The sequence below is a fragment of the Nerophis lumbriciformis genome, linkage group LG24, assembly GCF_033978685.3.
Source record: "Nerophis lumbriciformis linkage group LG24, RoL_Nlum_v2.1, whole genome shotgun sequence".
NCBI classification, from domain to species: Eukaryota; Metazoa; Chordata; class Actinopteri; order Syngnathiformes; family Syngnathidae; genus Nerophis; species Nerophis lumbriciformis.
In genome coordinates this window covers 15,024,132-15,045,000 of record NC_084571.2, presented here as the reverse complement: position 1 = coordinate 15,045,000, position 20,869 = coordinate 15,024,132, and the positions used below count along the sequence as shown (strand labels likewise).

The following is a 20,869-nucleotide window of genomic DNA, read 5'->3' as shown; positions in this document are numbered from 1 at the left end:
TTTCATCGGATTTAGCAATCGGGAGTGACAGATTGTTTGGTAAACGTATAGCATGTTCTATATGTTATAGTTATTTGAATGACTCTTGCCATGATGTGTTGCGTTAACATACCAGGCACGTTCCCAGTTGGTTATTTATGCGTCATATAACGTACACTTATTCAGCCTGTTGTTCACTATTCTTTATTTATTTTAAATTGCCTTTCAAATGTCTATTCTTGGTGTTGGATTTTATCAAATAAATTTCCCCCAAAAATCCGACTTATACTCCAGTGCGACGTATGTATGTTTTTTTCCTTCTTTATTGTGCATTTTCGGCCGGTGCGACGTATACTCCGGAGCGACTTATAGTCCGAAAAATACGGTATTGCTGCCGCTTTTTGAATAGTTATTTATCTGATTTTATGGGCTGAATAGTGGAGCTACCATTTCAAAAACATTTATAATAACATTTAACATTTACGTATTTTGATCAATTTGAGCATTAACTTCAAAAAAGCATTACGATGTTTGCTTTTTTTTTCTTCTTCATCATTGATTATTACTCACTGCAGACTTCATGAGAGCCAACAAACATAATAAAACGCCACTTACTGTGCAAGGTTTGCTGTCATTAGGATGCCGACCGCTGTATTCCCATTTCGGTGAAAAATTTCTCATAATCCACATGAAGAAACGGGACGGGGTGGGGTGGCCGGAGGGAACAAGCACGTTTTGTGTCGTTCTCGCCAGTTCCAGGTCCTAAATTGGCTGTCAAAGTGTCCCTAACGGTCGAATTACCTACTTAGACGTCTTATGTTCAGGTGAGCTGCATGATTTAAGATCTACAATAAACTTACAGCGAGCAGGGAAGCGAGGAAACAGCAGACCACTCGATGATGTAAACATAGAGAGACACGGAAATGATTACGTCGCCGCTATAAATAGTTTGTCTGTGTTAGCGCTTATAATAACATCGCTTATACTCGGTTAATATTTAAGTCACAGGATGTAAATTGAGTATTGCTGGCGCTTTTTGAATGGTTATTTATTGGATTTTATGGGCGGAATAGTGAAGTTCCTATTGGCTCCGCTGTCGGCGGACATTTATTTACGTTTATTTAGTATTTAAAATGCATTAAAAAAAATCTATCCGTCGGCATGTCTTTCATATTGATTGTGAACGATAGGCAAAATTCCGAAAAAGTGCAGTTCCTCTTTTAGAACAGTAGACAAAAGCATTTCTTGCCTTCTTCTTCCTCGTCCTCCTCCTCCGCGTTATCCTCTCTCTCCTGCTCCTCCTGCAGTCGACCCTGGGTGAGACGCTCTTGGTAGGAGTTGAGGAGCAGGTGGGCGAGACCTCCAGGTACTCCTCCTTGTACATCAGGTCCCCCATGTGCACCATCCAACATGGCCCCTTGGGAGCGCTCCAGCACCTAAAACAAGAAACTAAATGATAGCTACCAAATCATGTATAGAGAGCATGAGCTAGTAGTATATTGTTACTTCTTCATCGGTTAGGTACTGTCCAATATACTGTTCATACAGTAGTGGTTCCCTGGTTCGCATCTCTTCTTCACTGAAATATTGACCACCTGAGAAGAGAGTGAAAGAAAAATTGAGAGCTCTCTGAAACTCTAAGATGTTAAGATGGATGTAGACAGTACCTTTCTGCAAGGCCCTGAGAGCAGCATAGCGCTGGTTTCTCACTCGCGTCATGTTTGTGCTTCCTGCAGCTCGCCTATGGATCACTTCCGCGTAGTGCTGAGTCCGTGGGTCGGCGCTGACATGGGCAAAAGATCGCAGATGCTCAGGCTTTAGGTAGCTCTGAAAAAGTTACAATAAATAAATGACAACTTAGGGCTTCAGAACTCTGGGATGTTTTTTTTCTGATCAGTGAAAATCCCTTGGATCAGTGGTTCTTAACCATTTTTTCGAATCGGTTTCTCAGCTGTGGTCTCTATGGACCGCAGCAGTACTTAATACACTTTTCCACCACTTGTGGTAGTAATGACAGTATTAAACCAGAGACATATGAAACAGAAGAAGTCTGGAGCTACAGTCATAGAGGTTTCTTAAGCGCAAAAATATGACTAAAGTGGTGAAGCTGTATTTTCAATTGTATGCAAATTTAATTGACAATTTAAGAAACATTATTTGTGATTTATTTAGTTAGAATGTTTTTATTTTGGCACATTTTACTTGTATGTAAATATTTTTTAATCAGTTTTATGAGTGTCTTCTTTTGCAGTATATTCAATTATTGTATTTTATTTTGTAATCAGCCTGACCTAAGACTAAGTAATAATCTTTGTGATTAATATACAGTTTCACACCTTTGACAAAGTTTATTCTGTTAAACTGAAAGTAGTTTGGATATAATCATTGAATACCATTAAAATTACAAACCCCGTTTCCATAGGAGTTGGGAAATTGTGTTAGATGTAAATATAAACGGAATACAATGATTTGCAAATCATTTTCAACCCATATTCAGTTGAATATGCTACAAAGACAACATATTTGATGTTCAAACTGATAAACATTTTTTTGTTGCAAATAATCATTAACTTTAGAATTGGATGCCAGCAACACGTGACAAAAAAGTTGGGAAAGGTGGCAATAAATACTGATAAAGTTGAGGAATGCTCATCAAACACTTATTTGGAACATCCCACAGGTGAACAGGCAAATTGGGAACAGGTGGGTGCCATGATTGGGTATAAAAGTAGATTCCATGAAATGCTCAGTCATTCACAAACAAGGATGGGGCGGGGGTCACCATTTTGTCAACAAATGCTTGAGCAAATTGTTGAACAGTTTAAGAAAAACCTTTCTCAACCAGCTATTGCAAGGAATTTAGGGATTTCACCATCTACGGTCCGTAATATCATCAAAGGGTTCAGAGAATCTGGAGAAATCACTGCACGTAAGCAGCTAAGCCCGTGACCTTCGATCCCTCAGGCTATACTGCATCAACAAGCGACATCAGTGTGTAAAGGATATCCCCACATGGGCTCAGGAACACTTCAGAAACCCACTGTCAGTAAGTACAGTTGGTCGCTACATCTGTAAGTGCAAGTTAAAACTCTCCTATGCAAGGCAAAAACCGTTTATCAACAACACCCAGAAACGCCGTCAGTTTCGCTGGGCCTGAGCTCATCTAAGATGGACTGATACAAAGTGGAAAAGTGTTCTGTGGTCTGACGAGTCCACATTTCAAATTGTTTTTGGAAACTGTGGACGTCGTGTCCTCCGGACCAAAGAGGAAAAGAACCATCCGGATTGTTATTGGCGCAAAGTTGAAAAGCCAGCATCTGTGATGGTATGGGGGTGTATTAGTGCCCAAGAGATGGGTAACTTACACATCTTGTGAAGGCTCCATTAATGCTGAGAGGTACATACAGGTTTTGGAGCAAAATATGTTGCCATCCAAGCAACGTTACCATGGACGCCCCTGCTTATTTCAGCAAGACAATGCCAAGCCACGTGTTACATCAACGTGGCTTCATAGTAAAAGAGTGCGGGTACTAGACTGGCCTGCCTGTAGTCCAGACCTGTCTCCCATTGAAAATGTGTGGCGCATTATGAAGCCTAAAATACCACAACGGAGACAAACGGACTGTTGAACAACTTAAGCTGTACATCAAGCAAGAATGGGAAAGAATTCCACCTGAGAAGCTTAAAAAATGTGTCTCTTCAGTTCCCAAACGTTTACTGAGTGTTGTTAAAAGGAGAGGCCATGTAACACAGTGGTGAACATGCCCTTTACCAACTACTTTGTCACGTGTTGGAGCCATGAAATTCTAAGTTAATTATTATTTGCAAAAAAAAAAAAGTTTATGAGTTTGAACATCAAATATCTTGTCTTTGTAGTGCATTCAACTGAATATGGGTTGAAAAGGATTTGCAAATCATTGTATTCCGTTTATATTTACATCTAACACAATTTCCCAACTCATATGGAAACAGGGTTTGTAAGATTACAGTATATTCCGGACTATAAAGCGCACTTAAAATCTTTTTTTTCTCTCAAAACTCGACAGTGCGCCTTATAACCTAATGTGCCTAATGTTCGGAATAATTCTGGTTTTGCTTACCGACCTCGAAGCAATTTTATTTGGTACATGGTGAAATGATAAGTGTGACCAGTCTCTGGGCCCTTTGTAGAAAAAAAGTTGGGCCTCAAGGTAAAAAGTGGTTAAGAACCCATGCCTGAGATTCCTCAAAAATGTGCAATTCTGGAATGAGACACTGCCAAATTCCAAACTGCCAAACTCTTGTAATAACAATCTATGCAATATGGTAACAAGCTATTATTTTGAATGTGATGAAGTGTGTGCGTGAGACTGTTTTATGACTATATTTTAGGTAAGGTTTTGCACTGATGAATGACAATTTAGTTAATTATGACGACGAGTGATGTGCGAATCAATACTGAATTATGAATACCGCCGATAACATATCTTTATGCTGTAATATTGATTCTCAAATAAAAATGTGGATACTTTAGTTATTTGAGTAAATGTATATCATTAACAGGACCCACAACTGCAAGATTAACAAGCGGTGGAAATGGATGGACCTTAGTGTCAAGTAACTAAATCATTGAGATATTGTCTAAATGAAATAAGATTGGTGGAAACTACTTTTTCTTCCGCCTGGGTATGTTTTTAATGCACAAGTAAAAAAATGACTGCCAATTAAAATGAGTCATTCAGTATATTATAAAACAAGTATCCTTACATTGTAGACACCATACATACAGAGTTGAATATAAATACGATAACACAGTACAGAAAAACGCCATCATTTTTTTTTTTAATTTTGTTTCCAGATCATTCCTTACGAGCAGCAACACTTGAAATACACTTTAAATTTTACCAGACACATTAGACATATTTGTACAAAGTCTGGATATCAGATCGTTATCGCCGATACCAGCTTGAATTTCACTCTCTATCTGATCAGAAAAAAAATCAGTGGCATCGCACATCATGAATGATGGCAATTACAATAAAGGAATTATATTCTAAATTCCCTTAAGGCAGGGGTTGGCAACCCAAAACGTTGAAAGAGCCATATTGGACCAAAAATACAAAAAACAAATCTGCCTGGAGCCGCAAAAAATTAAAAGCCGTATATAAGTGTTATAATGAAGGCAACACATGATGAAAGTGTCTATATTAGCTATTATAGCCTACTATCAAAATAACTAAATGTCGCAGGCTGAAGCAAATCTTTGTTGACAGAAATGTTTAAATTTAATATTTATTCTACACATTTGTACAACATATGTAGCTGAGATAGGTTCCAGCGCCCCCGAAAGGGACAAGCGGTAGGAAATGGATGGATAGAAACTATTAGTAAATCAGAGGCTACTCAGAAGGTGAGATAACGCCTGGAAATTACTGCCTTTTAATGGCCAAAGGTATAGATGTGTGTCAAAGTTAAGGCTCTCTTCTTTTAATAGATGTATTACAATCTTTGGAAAGCTGGGTAATGTTTGCTGTGGTCTGGAACAACATGGCACACAAGCAACTATCTGAAATGCAGCCAATCAGTACAATCCATCAAGCTGTGTGGCTTCATAGCTTACCAAAGTCGTACTAAAACATTTTGATAGATTTTTTGAGAGCTGTGTGTAATGTAAAACACAATCTATGCAACATATTCACCAAAGAACCACCATCACATGTTATGTGGACCACAAGATAGTGTTTTAAATCTAGAACAAAATCTTAATATGACCCCTTTAATGTGCCTTATAATCCAGTACGCTTTAGTATGACAATAGACCTGAACAGACCCGCTCATCGACCGAAAAATATGGTATTTTGCGGATGTGTGAGGAAAACACCATTCAAAAATAAAACCAATGCAATCACGAGAAACACATGCCAACAGATATGTCTTAGAAAATAAAATTGCAGGCACCACAACGGGCTCAAATGGTAGAGCGGCCATGCCGACAACTTGGGGGTGCCAGGTTCAATTCTAGCTTCCCCCCATCCTAGTCACGGCTTTTTTTTTTTTTTGATTGATTGATTGATTGATTGTGAATGTGAGTGTGAATGTTGTCTGTCTATCTGTGTTGGCCCTGCGATGAGGTGGCGACTTGTCCAGGGTGTACCCCGCCTTCCGCCCGATTGTAGCTGAGATAGGCTCCAGCGCCCCCCGCGACCCCAAAGGGATTAAGCGGTAGAAAATGGATGGATAGATGACTGAAACTATTATTAGTAGGCTCAGTTCTCTGTTAAGCGCTTTGAGTGTTTAGAAAAGCGCTATACTATAAATAATTCGAATCCATTATTATTATTGTTATTGTTAAATATGCAACACAAAACTAGTTTGTATATAATGTGATTGATAGTTGTGTGCACTTACATGATATCTCTCCAGGAATACCAGTGGCTTGCTTCTGTACTGAAGCAGCAGCTCCCTTTTACGCTCCTCTGGTGTCAGTTCAGCATCCCCCATCTGCTGACTTTTCACTTGGCTTCCACTCACAACCACAACCTCCAACAAAGCACTGACATGAGCTGGAACATTCTGAACCGCCCAACAGAAAAGTGCAATCAACAAGCAGACATTAGTGGAGCAAAGCTTATTTGATGCTGTTAGCTCACCTGCGTGTCTTCCAGGGGCTCCTGAGGCAATATGGAGGGAAAACGTAGCTCTACCACTGCCGGTGTTTCGGGTGTTGTACTTCGGTCATCCTTATTAGATTCATTAGACGGGTTCGGTTGTGTTTTAACGCGAGGTTCGATCTCTCCCCACATTGCTTCCAACATTTGTTGTACTCCTCTATGGTCATACACGCAAATGAGCGTGGATTTCATACAAAAAATATAAAATAGCAAGAGTAAAAGATTTAAATCACCTTATTTTAACATCAATTCATACAGAAGTGGTATTTTCCTATAGTATGATAGTTCGCCGCCATGTTGGTCCGTCAGTATTATTGTTCCCCCTTATTTTTCCTTCTTCTTTGGTTTAATGGCGGTTGGCAAGCAACCTTCTGGTGTGCATTACCGCCACCTACTGACACGGAGTGTGGACCGAGCGAGAACCCTACTCTATATTATTTTATTTAACCCTGTCTTTTTTAAATATGTATATAACGCTTGGTAACCTATGTGTTCTGAGTGCAATAGGTTTGGTTGTTATCATCAGTCATCAACAATTGAGAACAGAGAAATGGATATTGGAACAGTGTAGGTCTGACTTGGTAGGATATGGACAGCAAGTAGTGGGCAGAGAGAGAGAGAGAGAGAGAGAGAGAGAGAGAGAGAGAGAGAGAGAGAGAGAGAGAGAGAGAGAGAGAGAGAGAGAGAGAGAGAGAGAGAGATCAGAAGGCATAAGAAAAAGTATCTGCATTTGATTGTTTACATTTGATTATTAACAATCCGGGGAGGGTGTTAGTTTAGGGTTGAAGCTGCATGGAGGTGAACTTTTATTGCGGTTTTGAAGGAGGATAGAGGTGCACTTTCTTTTATACCTGTTGGGAGCGCATTCCACATTGATGTGGCATAGAAAGAAAATGAGTTAAGACCTTTGTTAGTTCGGAATCTGGGTTTAACGTGGTTAGTGGAGCTCCCCCTGGTGTTGTGGTTATGGCGGTCATTAAGGAAGTAGTTTGACATGTACTTCGGTATCAGGGAGGTGTAGCGGATTTTATAGACTAGGGTCAGTGCAAGTTGTTTTACTCTGTCCTCCACCCTGAGCCAGCCCACTTTGGAGAAGTGGGTAGGAGTGAGGTGTGATCTGGGGTGGAGGTCTAGAAGTAATCTGACTAGCTTGTTCTGGGATGTTTGGAGTTTAGATTTGAGGGTTTTGAAGTTGCTAGGATACCAGGAGGTGCATGCGTAATCGAAAAAGGGTTGAACAAGAGTTCTCGCCAGAATCCTCATGGTGCTTTTGTTGACCAGAGAGGAGATTCCATAGAGAAATCTCGTTCGTTGGTTTACTTTTTTGATTACCTTGGTTGCAATTTTATCACAGGAAAGATTAGCCCCTAGAATGGAACCTAGGTAGGTGACCTCATCTTTCCTGGTGATAACAATGTCACCCACTTTTATAGTGAAAGTATATGTATTATAGTGGCGCAGTGGAAGAGTGGCCGTGCGCGACCCGAGGGTCGCTTGTTCAATCCCCACCTAGTACCAACCTCGTCATGTCCGTTGTGTCCTGAGCAAGACACTTCACCCTTGCTCCTGATGGGTGCTGGTAGCGCCTTGCATGGCAGCTCCCTCCATCAGTGTGTGAATGTGTGTGTGAATGGGTAAATGTGGAAGTAGTGTCAAAGCGCTTTGAGTACCTTGAAGGTAGAAAAGCGCTATACAAGTACAACCCATTTATCATTATAAAACATGTCCTACACTTTCTGTCTGATGACAACAGTCACACCGCCCTGTATTATGTTTCCCTATCAATTTCAATGAACTATTTAGATATGTATGTCCTAATCTCATTCTCGTAATAATGTCTTATTCCTTCCTATTTCTATTGCCTCCGTTCAATTACACCTACTCTCCTCTGGACTTTGTAATACTCCCTGCTTTTTGTTTCCTTATTCCAATTATCCTGCCACTTTTTATTGTGTTATACCTTAATTATGTTCTTCCCTTCTTCTTTACTGTGGTTGATCTCCATGTTTACTTTAGTTTTAGTGGTTGCTTGTGTTGCAGGTCCCGGCTAGGGTACCTGGTTACAGCTTATAGTTATCCTACAATATGGACACAAGGATCACAGATTGAAACGTGTTGTTGTCGTTTTCACAAGGTCCACAGGATTGTGATATTTTTATTAAACCACAATAAAATATATTCTGTCTCTTTCTTTCTTTTGTTTTTTTTCCATTGTCTTTTCAATGTTCATATTTTTGTATAATCACAATAATCATCAATATAACAATCATTCCGTCATTATTCAAATTCGCACTACATAACACCATTCTCATTATACATAATCTGTTCTCTTCATTAATATATCTCCTTTTCTTTTTCAGCATAATACTGTTTCTACAGTGTCCATATCATTGTAGTGTCACTACATTGCTTTGTCAAAGCCCACGTGTGAGTAGCTGCACCACTACAGTGCACCCAGAAAGTAGACAGTGGCTAATGTTGGCGAATGCTAAAAACACTGGCAGAACTGGACCATTAAACAAGATAGAAGGTTGTAATACAAAAACGAACTCATATTGTATACATTTAGACTCATTGCACTTGTCACTTTTGCAGAAGTGGTTAGAAAAATAATAATAGAAAAATAAACTGCAGCAGTCCACTTTGCATTGCATTACAATGTCCCAAAATGAACACCAAACGTCATCATCCTTACATCAAACTGAAGCTCAGTGACTGCACTTTATCAAAAAATTATTTGTGTTTCAAACACAGCTGCTTTAAGGTCATTACTAACCTGCAATTTGGACACGAGGATCAAAGATTGAAACGTGTTGTCGTTTTCACAAGGTCCACAGGATTGTGGAGTTTGGGCGGAAGTTGAGATCCTAGTGTCACCATTACCTCTCATTCACATGAATATGCAGCTGAGATAGGCTCCAGCACTCCCCGCGACCCCAAAAGGAACAAGCGGTAGGAAATGGATGGATGGATAATCAAAAACAAATTATAAAAAAACACAATGACAACTTTTTGTGGGTGTCACACGTTCCCCAACAAAATAAAAATGGCTCCTGACATTTTCAAAATATTCAATACAAATGTCTCTTCAAAACTCAAAATCAATAAATGGGTGCAAAGTATGGACTGTATTAGGGCTGCAACTAACAACTAATTTGATAATCGATTAATCTGTAAATTTTTACTTCGATTAATCAATTAATAATCGGATAAAAGAGACAAACTACATTTCGATCCTTTCCAGCATACTGGCACCATACTTATTTTGATTATTGTTTCTCAACTGTTTGTAAATGTTGCAGTTTATAAATAAAGGTTTATAAAAAAAATAAAATAAAAAGTAGCCTCTGCACATGCACATAGCATAGATCCAACGAATCGATGACTAAATTAAGCGGCAACTATTTTTATAATCGATTTCAATGGATTTAAAGGGGAACATTATCACAATTTCAGAAGGGTTAAAACCATAAAAAATCAGTTCCCAGTGGCTTATTTTATTTTTTGAAGTTTTTTTCAAAATTTTACCCATCCCGCAATATCCCTAAAAAAAAGCTTCAAAGTGCCTGATTTTAACCATCGTTATATACACCCGTCCATTTTCCTGTGACGTCACATAGTGAAGCCAACTCAAACAAACATGGCGCATAGAACAGCAAGCTATAGCGACATTAGCTCGGATTCAGACTCGGATTTCAGCGGCTTAAGCGATTCAACAGATTACGCATGTATTGAAACGGATGGTTGTAGTGTGGAGGCAGGCAGCGAAAACGAAATTGAAGAAGAAACTGAAGCTATTGAGCCATATCGGTTTGAACCGTATGTAAGCGAAACCGACGAAAACGACACGACAGCCAGCGACACGGGAGAAAGCGAGGACGAATTCGGCGATCGCCTTCTAACCAACGATTGGTATGTGTTTGTTTGGCATTAAAGGAAACTAACAACTATGAACTAGGTTTACAGCATATGAAATACATTTGGCAACAACATGCACTTTGAGAGTGCACACAGCCCAATTTTCATCAATTAATATATTCTGTAGACATACCCTCATCCGCGCTCTTTTCCTGAAAGCTGATCTGTCCAGTTTTGGAGTTGATATCAGCAGGCCAGGGAAGCTAGGGTCGATATTCTTCTCTTGATCATCTTCGGTGGCATAAGGGACGGTGTGAGCCAAGACATCCAGGGGGTTTAGCTCGCTCGTCTGCGGGAACAAACTGCCGCCATTGCTTGCCGTGCTACCGAGGTCCTTTGTCCCTGAATTGCTCACACACTCCGGCAGATTCAATGGGGGTCTGGCGGCAGATTTCTTTGACTTTATCGTTGGAAATGCATCTGCTTTGAGTGTCGCAGGATATCCACACATTCTTGCCATCTCTGTCGTAGCATAGCTTTCGTCGGTAAAGTGTGCGGAACAAACGTCCAATTTCTTGCCACTTTCGCATCTTTGGGCCACTGGTGCAACTTGAATCCGTCCCTGTTCGTGTTGTTACACCCTCCGACAATACACCGACGAGGCATGATGTCTCCAAGGTATGGAAAACAGTCGAAAAACCGGAAAATAACAGAGCTGATTTGACTCGGTGTTTGTGAAAATGGCGGATTGCTTCCCAATGTGACGTCACGTTGTAACTTCATCGCTCCGAGAGCGAATAATAGAAAGGCGTATAATTCGCCAAAATTCACCCATTTAGAGTTCGGAAATCGGTTAAAAAAAAAAAAGGTCTTTTTTCTGCAACATCAAGGTATATATTGACGCTTACATAGGTCTGGTGATAATGTTCCCCTTTAATCGATTAGTTGTTGCAGCCCTAGACTGTATGTTTGTGGCATGTAAGGTGCAGGTGGGTATGCTAGTGGAATATGGTAGAGTGTACCCCAGAATGGTATGTATGCCTTAACTGTGTTTACTGTTGACATCACTGTTAAGTGGTAAGAGTTCATCGTCATTTGTTCCTTCTGATTGCCTCTGTTCTTCTCTTGCAAGTAATGGAACTCGATCAGGCATATATTCTTCATCATTTTGTTCTTGTAGTTGTCCTCGGTATTCCCTTTCAGGTACTCCCACTGGATCAGGTAAATGTCTTTCTTCATCGTCTTGTCTTTGTGGTTGCCCTTGATTTTCCCTTGCAGGTACTCTCACAGGATCGGATCAGGTAAGTATCTTTCTTCCTTCACAGGTTGTTGGAGTCTACCAGGTAAGAATTATTCTTCACTCTGTATTCCCTCCATTACAGGTTCATTATCTGATTCTCTTCGACTTGAAGTCGGTTCACGGACTGAGTCTCTTCGTTCTGTCCTATTCAAAGGCAGTCTTAGCCAATAGCGTCCGGTGCTCTGTTCATGCTCTGAATCCTCCGAGTTATCACTCTCACACATCTGTTGCTCTGCATCACTGGCTCTTGAACATCTTTTCCTCTGTCTTCCCGCAGGTGCTGAGTTCACTGGACCAGGAAGAGTTTCGACAGGTAGGTCACTCACAGGTAACAACAGATTACGATGCAGGGTTCTTGTTTTCTGCTTGTCTCCACTTTCTTGATACACAACGTACACAGGGTTTTCTGATACCTGTTCTTTGACTAGGTATATGGCTCTTTCCCAATACGACCTTTGCTTTCCAGGACCTCCTCGTTCGCTGAGGTTCCTCACGAGCACTCTGTCTCCAGGTTGCAGGGCAGATCCTTTCATCTTTTGGTCATAATATGACTTGTCTCTAGCACTTGACTGCTTGCTGTTCTCACTTGCAATGTGATAAGCCTCAGACATTCTCTTCGCCCACTTCTGTGCATACCCTTTGGGTGTGACTGAGTTTGTTTCTTCCATCAACCCATACAACAGAAAGACTGGCAGGCGTGGGTGAGGGCCAAAGAGCAGATAATGTGGCGAGTAGCCAGTGGCCTAATGTCGGGTACAGTTGTACGCATGTACCATTTGTGGTAGATGGTCTTTCCAGCGCTCCTTTTCTCACGTTCTCAGCATTTACAATAAGGTGCGGTTAAACCTCTCTGCTGGGTTGCCTTGTGGGTGATATGGCGACGTTCTGGAATGTCCAACTCCTGAGAGTTTCTGTAATGTCCGAAACAGTTCGTTCTCGAACTCAAGGCCCTGGTCGTGGTGCTTCCTGGCCGGATAACCAAAACGTGGGACGAAGTCGTTATATATGCGTTCTGCTGCGGTATGACCTGACTTGTTCTTCGTAGCGTACGCTTGTGCAAATCGCGTGAAGTGGTCAATTACAACCAGGATGTATCAATAACCTCCCTTGCTAGTCTCAAGGTGTAGGTAGTCAATGCAGACGAGTTCTAGAGGGAAGCTTGTCGTTATACTGCCCATAGGAGCACGCATGTGAGCGACAGGTTTCTTCTGTTTGATGCATGGGCACCTCCTGGTAATATAGTCCTTAATCTCCCTCTTCATATAGGGCCAGTAGAACCGTTCTCTAGCCAGGTTGAGCACCCTCTCCGTACCAACATGTCCCATCTCGTCATGAAGATGTTTCAATGCCACAGGTCTGTATTTTGCAGGTAGGACAAGCTGCTGTCTGGAATCAATCCGTCTGTACAGGAGTTCATTCTTCTAGTGTAGCTTACTCCACTCATGTAAGAGCTTCCTGGTATGTACATTGGCTGCTTTCCGCATCTCATCAGGGAGTGCTGTACTTGTCTCCTTGAACTTCACAATCTCTCCAATAGCCGGGTCTTCTCGCTGTGCTCTCACCAGCTCATCATGGGTTATCGTTGGCAGGAGTTCAGGTGGCTGCTGTTTGGTGTTCAGAGAGGAGATGTGTAGGGCAGCGATCCAGGCGACATCTCTCTTCTCTGAGCCACTCTGTTTCCCTCCCACGTTGCACACACCACATCTTGGGTTAACTCCTCAGTGCAAGCGGACATATATCTGTCAATGTCTAGCGGGATCCGTGACAGCGTATCTGCATTGATGTTTACCTTGCCCGGGCGATACTTCACATCAAAACGGAAATCAGACAGTTCTCCTACCCATCAATGCCCCACGGAATTTAGCTTGACACTGTAGGTGAGCGGGTTATTGTCTGTATAAATCGTGAAGTGAGGGGCGTAATACAGGTTGTCCCTGAACTTCTCACACACTGCCCATTTCAAGGCGAGAAACTCCAACTTCCCACTGTGTAAATTGTAGTTTCTCTCTGCAGAGGTTAACGTTCTCGAACTATACCCAATGGCTCTCAACTTCCCCTCTTGCTGCTGGTACAGTATCGCTCCGAGCCCCTGCTTTGACGCATTGGCCGTTCGATATGCAGCACGAATGGCTGGTTGAAGTCGGGATAGGCCAGTACAGGTGGGCTTGTGAGCATGTCCACGAGTCACTCAAGTGTCATCTGATGTTCTGTTGTCCACTCTACAGGAGTTCTGGAGGATAGCTACGGTCCTTTAGACTTCCCTCTGCGTGTCAGGGACCCTTGCATCTCAGGCTTTACTTGTAGTAGTCAGAGGTGGGTAGAGTAGCCAGAAATTGTACTCAAGTAAGAGTACTGTTACTTTAGAGATTTATTACTCAAGTAAAAGTAATGAGTAGTCACCCAAATATTTACTTGAGTAAAAGTAAAAAGTATGTTGTGAAAAAACTACTCAAGTACTGAGTAACTGATGAGTAACATACACACACACATATATATATATATATATATATATATATATATATATATATATATATATATATATATATATATATATATATATATATATATATATATACATACATTGATATATACCGTATATCATTTATATTTATTTATTTTGCCGTTTTTGTTTACATGTTAAAGGTGTTTTACTGAATATACATGCATGTTTAACACATATAGATTCCTTTCTTTCATGTTGACAAGAATATAAGTTGGTGTATTACCTGATTCTGATGACTTGCATTGATTGTAATCCTGACAGCAGTGCTTAACGTCCACGTTTTCAAATGCAGGAGAAAAAAAGTTCCTCCTTTCTGTCTAATACCACATGAAAGTGGTTGGTTTTTGGTATCTTATTTGTCCAGCTTCCATATTCGTTTTCACACACTTTACAAGAAATACATTGGCGGCAAATTCCGTAGCTTGCTAGCTTGTTTGCGCTGGCTTTCGGAGACTCTTATTTTGAAAGCGCAGGCGCGATGGAGCGGCACTTTTATTGTGAAGACAGGAACTGTGCAGTCAGTCTTTAGGCTTGTGACGGGATGTACGTTTGAAATAAAAAACATGTCTTTTTTCCTTCACACTTTTGATTGATTGATTGAAAGTCAGGTCATGTGACCGCCTGGCTCTGTTTGATTGGTCTAACGTCACCAGTGACTGCATCTGATTGGTGGAACGGAGTGAACGTCACCAGTGACTGTATTTGTTGAAACGCAGGCACTATGACAGACCAAAACAAACAAAGCGTGCATTAACAGATCGATAAAAATTAGTAGCGAGTAGCGAGCTGAATGTAGATAAAAGTAGCGGAGTAAAAGTAGCGTTTCTTCTCTATAAATATACTCAAGTAAAAGTAAAAGTAAGTTGCATTAAAACTACTCTTAGAAGTACAATTTATCCCAAAAGTTACTCAAGTAGATGTAACGGAGTAAATGTAGCGCGTTACTACCCACCTCTGGTAGTAGTTCATAAAGAGGTCTGGAAATCCGCGAGAAGTCCTGGATGTACGATCTGTAGTCACTTAGGAATCCGAGAAGGCGTCTCTTGTCTTCCACTGTCCGTGGAGTCTTGGTCTTAAGGGACACCACTGCCTCCAGATCCTTCGGGTCAATTCTGACTTCCTCGGCTGACACCAGCCTCCCCACATACCGGACTTCTCGGCGAAACAGTTCGCATTTCTCAGGCTTCAGTTTCACGCCATGTTGTTGTAGCGCTTTAAGAACCTTGCGTGCTGTCTCCACATGTTCTTGAAACAACCTTGCGTAGCATAGGACATCGTCGAGGTAGGGGATGCAGTGGTTGTCCCTCAAGGAGCCTAGCATCTTCTCCATGCTCCGCTGGAAGGCTGCGGGTGCGTTAGTAAGGCCGAATGGGATATGTACCCACTCGCACAGCCCCCAGGATGTGATGAAGGCCGTCAGGTATCTGAACCTCTGCTTCACAAACCCCTGGTGGTAGGCTTTTCCCTGGTCTAATATGCTAAACCAGGAATATCCACCAAGGGAGTCCGTTAGGTCCTGGATACGGGGTAACGGATGTCGGTCTGGAACGGTCTTCTGGTTGAGAAGGCGGTAATCTATGCAGAGGCGCAGAGTTCCATCTTTTTTTCGGACACACACCATTGGTGCCGAGTAAGAGGATGTGAATTTCACTATCCACCCTTTGGCCAGGAGATCCTGGATGTATTCTTTGACCTCTCTGAGCAATGGCTTTGGGATTGTAGAGTACGCTCTCTGAACAGGAATATCGTCGGAATACAGCCGATATTGTCGCTGTCTTGTGAAAAAGCTGCCGGTTCTTCATACAGCATCTTCTTTACTATCTCCTGCTGTTTCTCTTCTAGGTGGGTGATATCAACTGGGGGGTCCCACAAGGATGGACTTTCATCAGCCGATGAAGTGGTGACACACTGTTGATCTTCACGTCGACCCCCAACCGGTCCGTTTCAGTGTTGTCAGGTGAGTATGTTTCAACTACTTTTGCTATTGTCTGAACATTTCCCAGGGCAGTCTTTCGAGGCAGAGTGATGTCATGCCTAGTATTGTTCCCAACTGGCACCGTCACATATGGTCGTTTCTGGTTCTGTATTTCGAGCAAGCCTTCACCCACATCAAGTTGGTCTAGTGGCACGCTGCACTCGTCTGGCTCAAACAAGAGAGGGCTAGTAGATGGACTCATGCTGGGTGGGACTTTGCACTTTATCCATGAAACCTGACCAGCAGGGATGACCATGTCATGTTGGCCTAGCCTCAGGTGTTCGTGTTGCATGCTGGGTGTTGTGGTGGATACACAGCTCACTATGGCCTCTGCTTTGTCAGTTGTGATGGAGATGGCTCCGCAGAGTAAGGTAATCAGTGTTGGGATGAGTTTCTCTGGTTGCCTCCAGATCAGCTCCTCCTCGACATTGAAACCAAGCAGAGGTCTCTCCAAAGCCATGCTACTCACAAGGAATGGGACACTGATCAAAAGGTTAGGGTTTTCATTACCAGGTAAGTTTACTGTTACTGCTACCCAACCATCAAATGGGATGAGGTCTCCATTCAGACTCCCAGCTCATCCTATTCTTTCATCAGCTCAGTGAGCAGCTGGGCCTCAAGATGAGGGAAATGTTTGTCTTTTCACGCCCGGTCGATCATACTCACTTGGGCCCTAGTATCCAACAAAGCATTCACAGCTTGCCTATTCAGGTGACATTGAATTAGAGCTTTTCTCCCAATTAGTCTTGCAACTAGTTAATTTTTCGCATTCAGTGGGTCTGATGATGGCAATTCAACGGTTGTCTTTCTCTGTCCATGTCTCTGTTTCGCACAGGCTACTACTGGAGAGATACATGGTGAAGGTTTTGTTTTGGTCGTGTCCTCTGCATTAGTCTGGCTGTGTTGGACACCACGAGGCTGGGGCGGTTGGTGTCCGATCACTTTTTGCTCCCTTGCAGTGACCGGCTCCAGTGTCCCTGGTTCTTCTGTCTTTTTAGACACCCCACAGCCCTGTGACCTTCTTCACCACAGACGAAGCAATGGCGACAAAGTGACAGGCCCTGCTCCACACATTTAGAACAGCCACTAGTCCTCGCTCTCCCAGCAGTCGTCGGTTTCCTCTGGGGACCTTGACACGACTGTTCTGGTGGTTGTACCTGTGTTGGTTGTTTTAGTGAGTCAACCACTTTGGTAAGTGCCTCAATCTTTGCTGACAGCTGTTGAATAATGTCCATTCCAACTGCCTGTTCAACATTCTTCTGCTTAGCACCTTGTGCTGCATTTGCCTCAAGCTGTGTACTGTGGGTTTTAGTTTGGTTTTGGTGGGGTGTTGAGCCCAACCTCCGTTGCCTCTCACTCTCTTCACTGGTTATTCTCATCACATGCTTAAGGATCACCTCATCTTTCACATTGTTGTCTGAGAGGAGGGGTTTTAACTCCCGGCAGATGTCATTGTGTCTGTGTCCCAGCCCCTGATACACTGTGTGTAAGAAAATGTCTTGGACAGTCTTCTCTGCTGTACTTGATGTTTGCATCCGGAAGGCTTGATGTAAACAGTATCTTCTGTTTGAGGCCAATTACTCTGTAAAGGAACTGCTGGGGTGTTTCATTGTCATTCTGTTTCACACACACCAACTCCTGAAACAGTTCAGTGCTATCCTTTTCTCTGAGGTGGGACTGCAAAAACCCTTTAAGTTCCTCCACAGTCACATCATCTTTGTTACTCAACATATCCTTGAAACTGCCAGATTTAATAATCCTGAGCACGGTACTGACAATTTCAGAGTCACTGAAACCCTCTTGGATTTTGAATTCTCTTCGGTGAAGATAAGAGAGTTCTCTGAGGGAGACCACCTTATCTTCTGGCTGGTGAGTATTGTGTCTAGGTTGGTAGTGAGTGTGTGGTGTGTATGAATTTTTGTTCCGTACAGCTGGTGGTGGGAGTGAGTGTTGTGGGGTGAGTGACTGTGTGGTAGGTGTGTCAATACCCTGTTTAATTTTTTTCCCAAGCTCCTCATAGCGTAATGACATTCTTTGTAGCTCAACATTTTGTGCGGCACCAACTGAATCAGGCATAGCAGTACCAATGTTATCACTGATTGGGGTAACATGGTCTGTATTTACAGTAGTAGTGTTAATGGAGTCATTTGACTGAGCAGGCATGGCTGCACTGGTTACCACTGCCTGAGTAGAATCAGTTGGCCCCACATGAACACTAGCACCAGCATCAACGGTATTACTTTCAACAGGTTTTACAATTTTTACCACTTCCTGAGACTGCAATGCAGCATCAACAACATCTTTCAGAAGCCAAAAATCTGTCATACCTTTGTCTTCTTTGTTAATGTGATGCTCGCTATAAATAAACTCACAGATGTGATCAAAGCAACCCTCGTGATCTTCTTTCTCCAGTTTTGGCTGTTCTTTTCCTGGCACTGGGCCCACGTTGTTGGCAATGTCGAAGAGGTTGCTTGGTGACAGGCAGAACAGGCTCTTCCTAATGTCCCACATTAATCTCTTCCTTTCTCCGTCAGCCATTGTTCCTCTTCTCCTCTTCCTCACGTCAGACACACACAGTCCAGCAAGTCGACACAGTCTCTACTTCTGTCAAACAATCACCGTGATGCTCACACCTGTCCTCCTTTCACAGCATTCATCAATTGCAGCGGCCGCGCAGCTCTAGATGTCATCAGATGTCGTCGGTTACTCTCCACGCCAGTCGCAGAGTTCAGCAGGACGACAATGTCTTTCCTTGACCTCACTGTTCTGCCCTGTCATGAATCTTTGTCTTTATACAGGTCGCACGGACTGCAGCAGTAGCTCAGCTCTGGTGTAGATTACAGTTGTTACTCCATCAGCTCACAGAAAAACAGCTCAGCTCTGGTCCCAGATGTCATCTACTGTAGTGGATCAGCTTCCAACCTTGGCCTGTAGGCGGCGCCGATCCGGACGAGCCCCTAAGAAACTGTTGCAGGTCCCGGCTTGGGTACCTGGTCACAGCTTATAGTTATCCTGCAATATGGACACAAGGATCACAGATTGAAACGTGTTGCTGTCGTTTCACATGGTCTACAGGATTGTGATATTTTTATTAAACCACAATAAAATATATTCTGTCTCTTTCTTTCTTTAGTTTTTTCCCCCATTGTCTTTTCAATGTTCATATTTTTGTATCATCACAATAATACTCAATACAACAATCATTCCGTCATTATTCAAATTCACACTATATAACACCATTCTCATTATACATAATCTGTTCTCTTCATTAATATATCTCCTTTTCTTTTTCAGCATAATACTGTTTCTACAGTGTCCATATCATTGTAGTGTCACTACATTGCTTTGTCAAAGCCCACGTGTGAGTAGCTGCACCACTACAGTGCACCCAGAAAGTAGACAATGGCAAATGCTGGCTAATGCTAACAACACTGGCAGAACTGGACCATTAAACAAGATAGAAGGTTATAATACAAAAACGAACTCATATTGTATACATTTAGACTCATTGCACTTGTCACTTTTGCAGAAGTGGTTAGAAAAATAATAATAGAAAAATAAACTGCAGCAGCCCACTTTGCATTACATTACAATGTCCCAAAATGAACACCAAACGTCATCATCCTTACATCAAACTGAAGCTCAGTGACTGCACTTTATCACAAAATTATTTGTGTTTCAAATACAGCTGCTTTAAGGTCATTAACCTGCAATATGGACACAAGGATCACAGATTGAAACGTGTTGTTGTCGTTTTCACAAGGTCCACAGGATTGTGGAGTTTGGGCAGAAGTATGTCAGTATACAGGAGAACTCCCAGGGTGAAACAGACCTACACTGCCCCCTACTGTCAGTAGTTAGGTGTTATTTAGAAATATGTTGAGATCCTAGTGTCACCATTACCTCTCATTCACATGAATATTATCAAAAACAAATTATAAAAATACACAATGACAACTTTTTGTGGGTGTCTGTGCCGCGGCACTAGTGTGCCGTGAGATACATTCTGGTGTGCCAAGGTAGATTATGTAATTTCACCTAATTGGGTTAAAAATATTTTTTGCAAACCAGTAATTATAATCCGCAAATGTGCCGTTGTTGAGTGTCTGTGCTGTCTGGAGCTCGGCAGAGTAACCATGTAATACTCTTCCATATCAGTAGGTGGCAGCAGGTAGCTAATTGCTTTGTAGAAGTCGGGAACATGGTTTGTCGTGATCACAATATGCGGGAGGATGTGTGTAGGTAAAAAGGTATCTAAGACTTAAACCAAAAATAAATAAAAGGCGAGTGCCGCTAAGAAAAGTCATTGAAGCTTAGGGATGGTTATGCAAAACGAAACTAAAACTGAACTTGCTGCAAAGTTAACAAAAACAGAATACTGGACGACAGCAAAGACTTACAGCGTGTGGAGCAGACGGCGTCCACAAAGTACATCCGTACATGACATGACAATCAACAATGCTCACACAAAGAAGGATAGCGTCCGCACAACTTAAATACCGGTAGTCTTGACTGCAAAAAAAAAGCTGGTGCGGGGAATAGCGTTCAAGGAAGACATGAACTGCAAAAGGAAATTACCAACAAATGAGGAAAAGCCATCAAAA

General features: G+C 42.1%; 1 protein-coding gene across 1 annotated transcript in view; it reads right to left on the bottom strand.

Annotated features, from left to right (window-relative positions):
- The window catches only part of ccdc97 (coiled-coil domain containing 97), a 12,090-nt gene extending 5,090 nt beyond the window's left edge, over positions 1–7,000 (bottom strand). Inside the window, exons 1-5 of the mRNA XM_061981640.1 lie at positions 6,609–7,000; positions 6,367–6,531; positions 1,647–1,806; positions 1,486–1,574; positions 1,229–1,415 (exon numbers count right to left, since the gene is read on the bottom strand). Of these exons, the coding sequence (XP_061837624.1) occupies positions 1,229–1,415; positions 1,486–1,574; positions 1,647–1,806; positions 6,367–6,531; positions 6,609–6,821 (814 nt within the window). The 5' untranslated portion in view covers positions 6,822–7,000. The remainder of the gene's footprint in view (positions 1–1,228; positions 1,416–1,485; positions 1,575–1,646; positions 1,807–6,366; positions 6,532–6,608) is intronic.
- Positions 7,001–20,869: the final 13,869 nt, after the last annotated feature.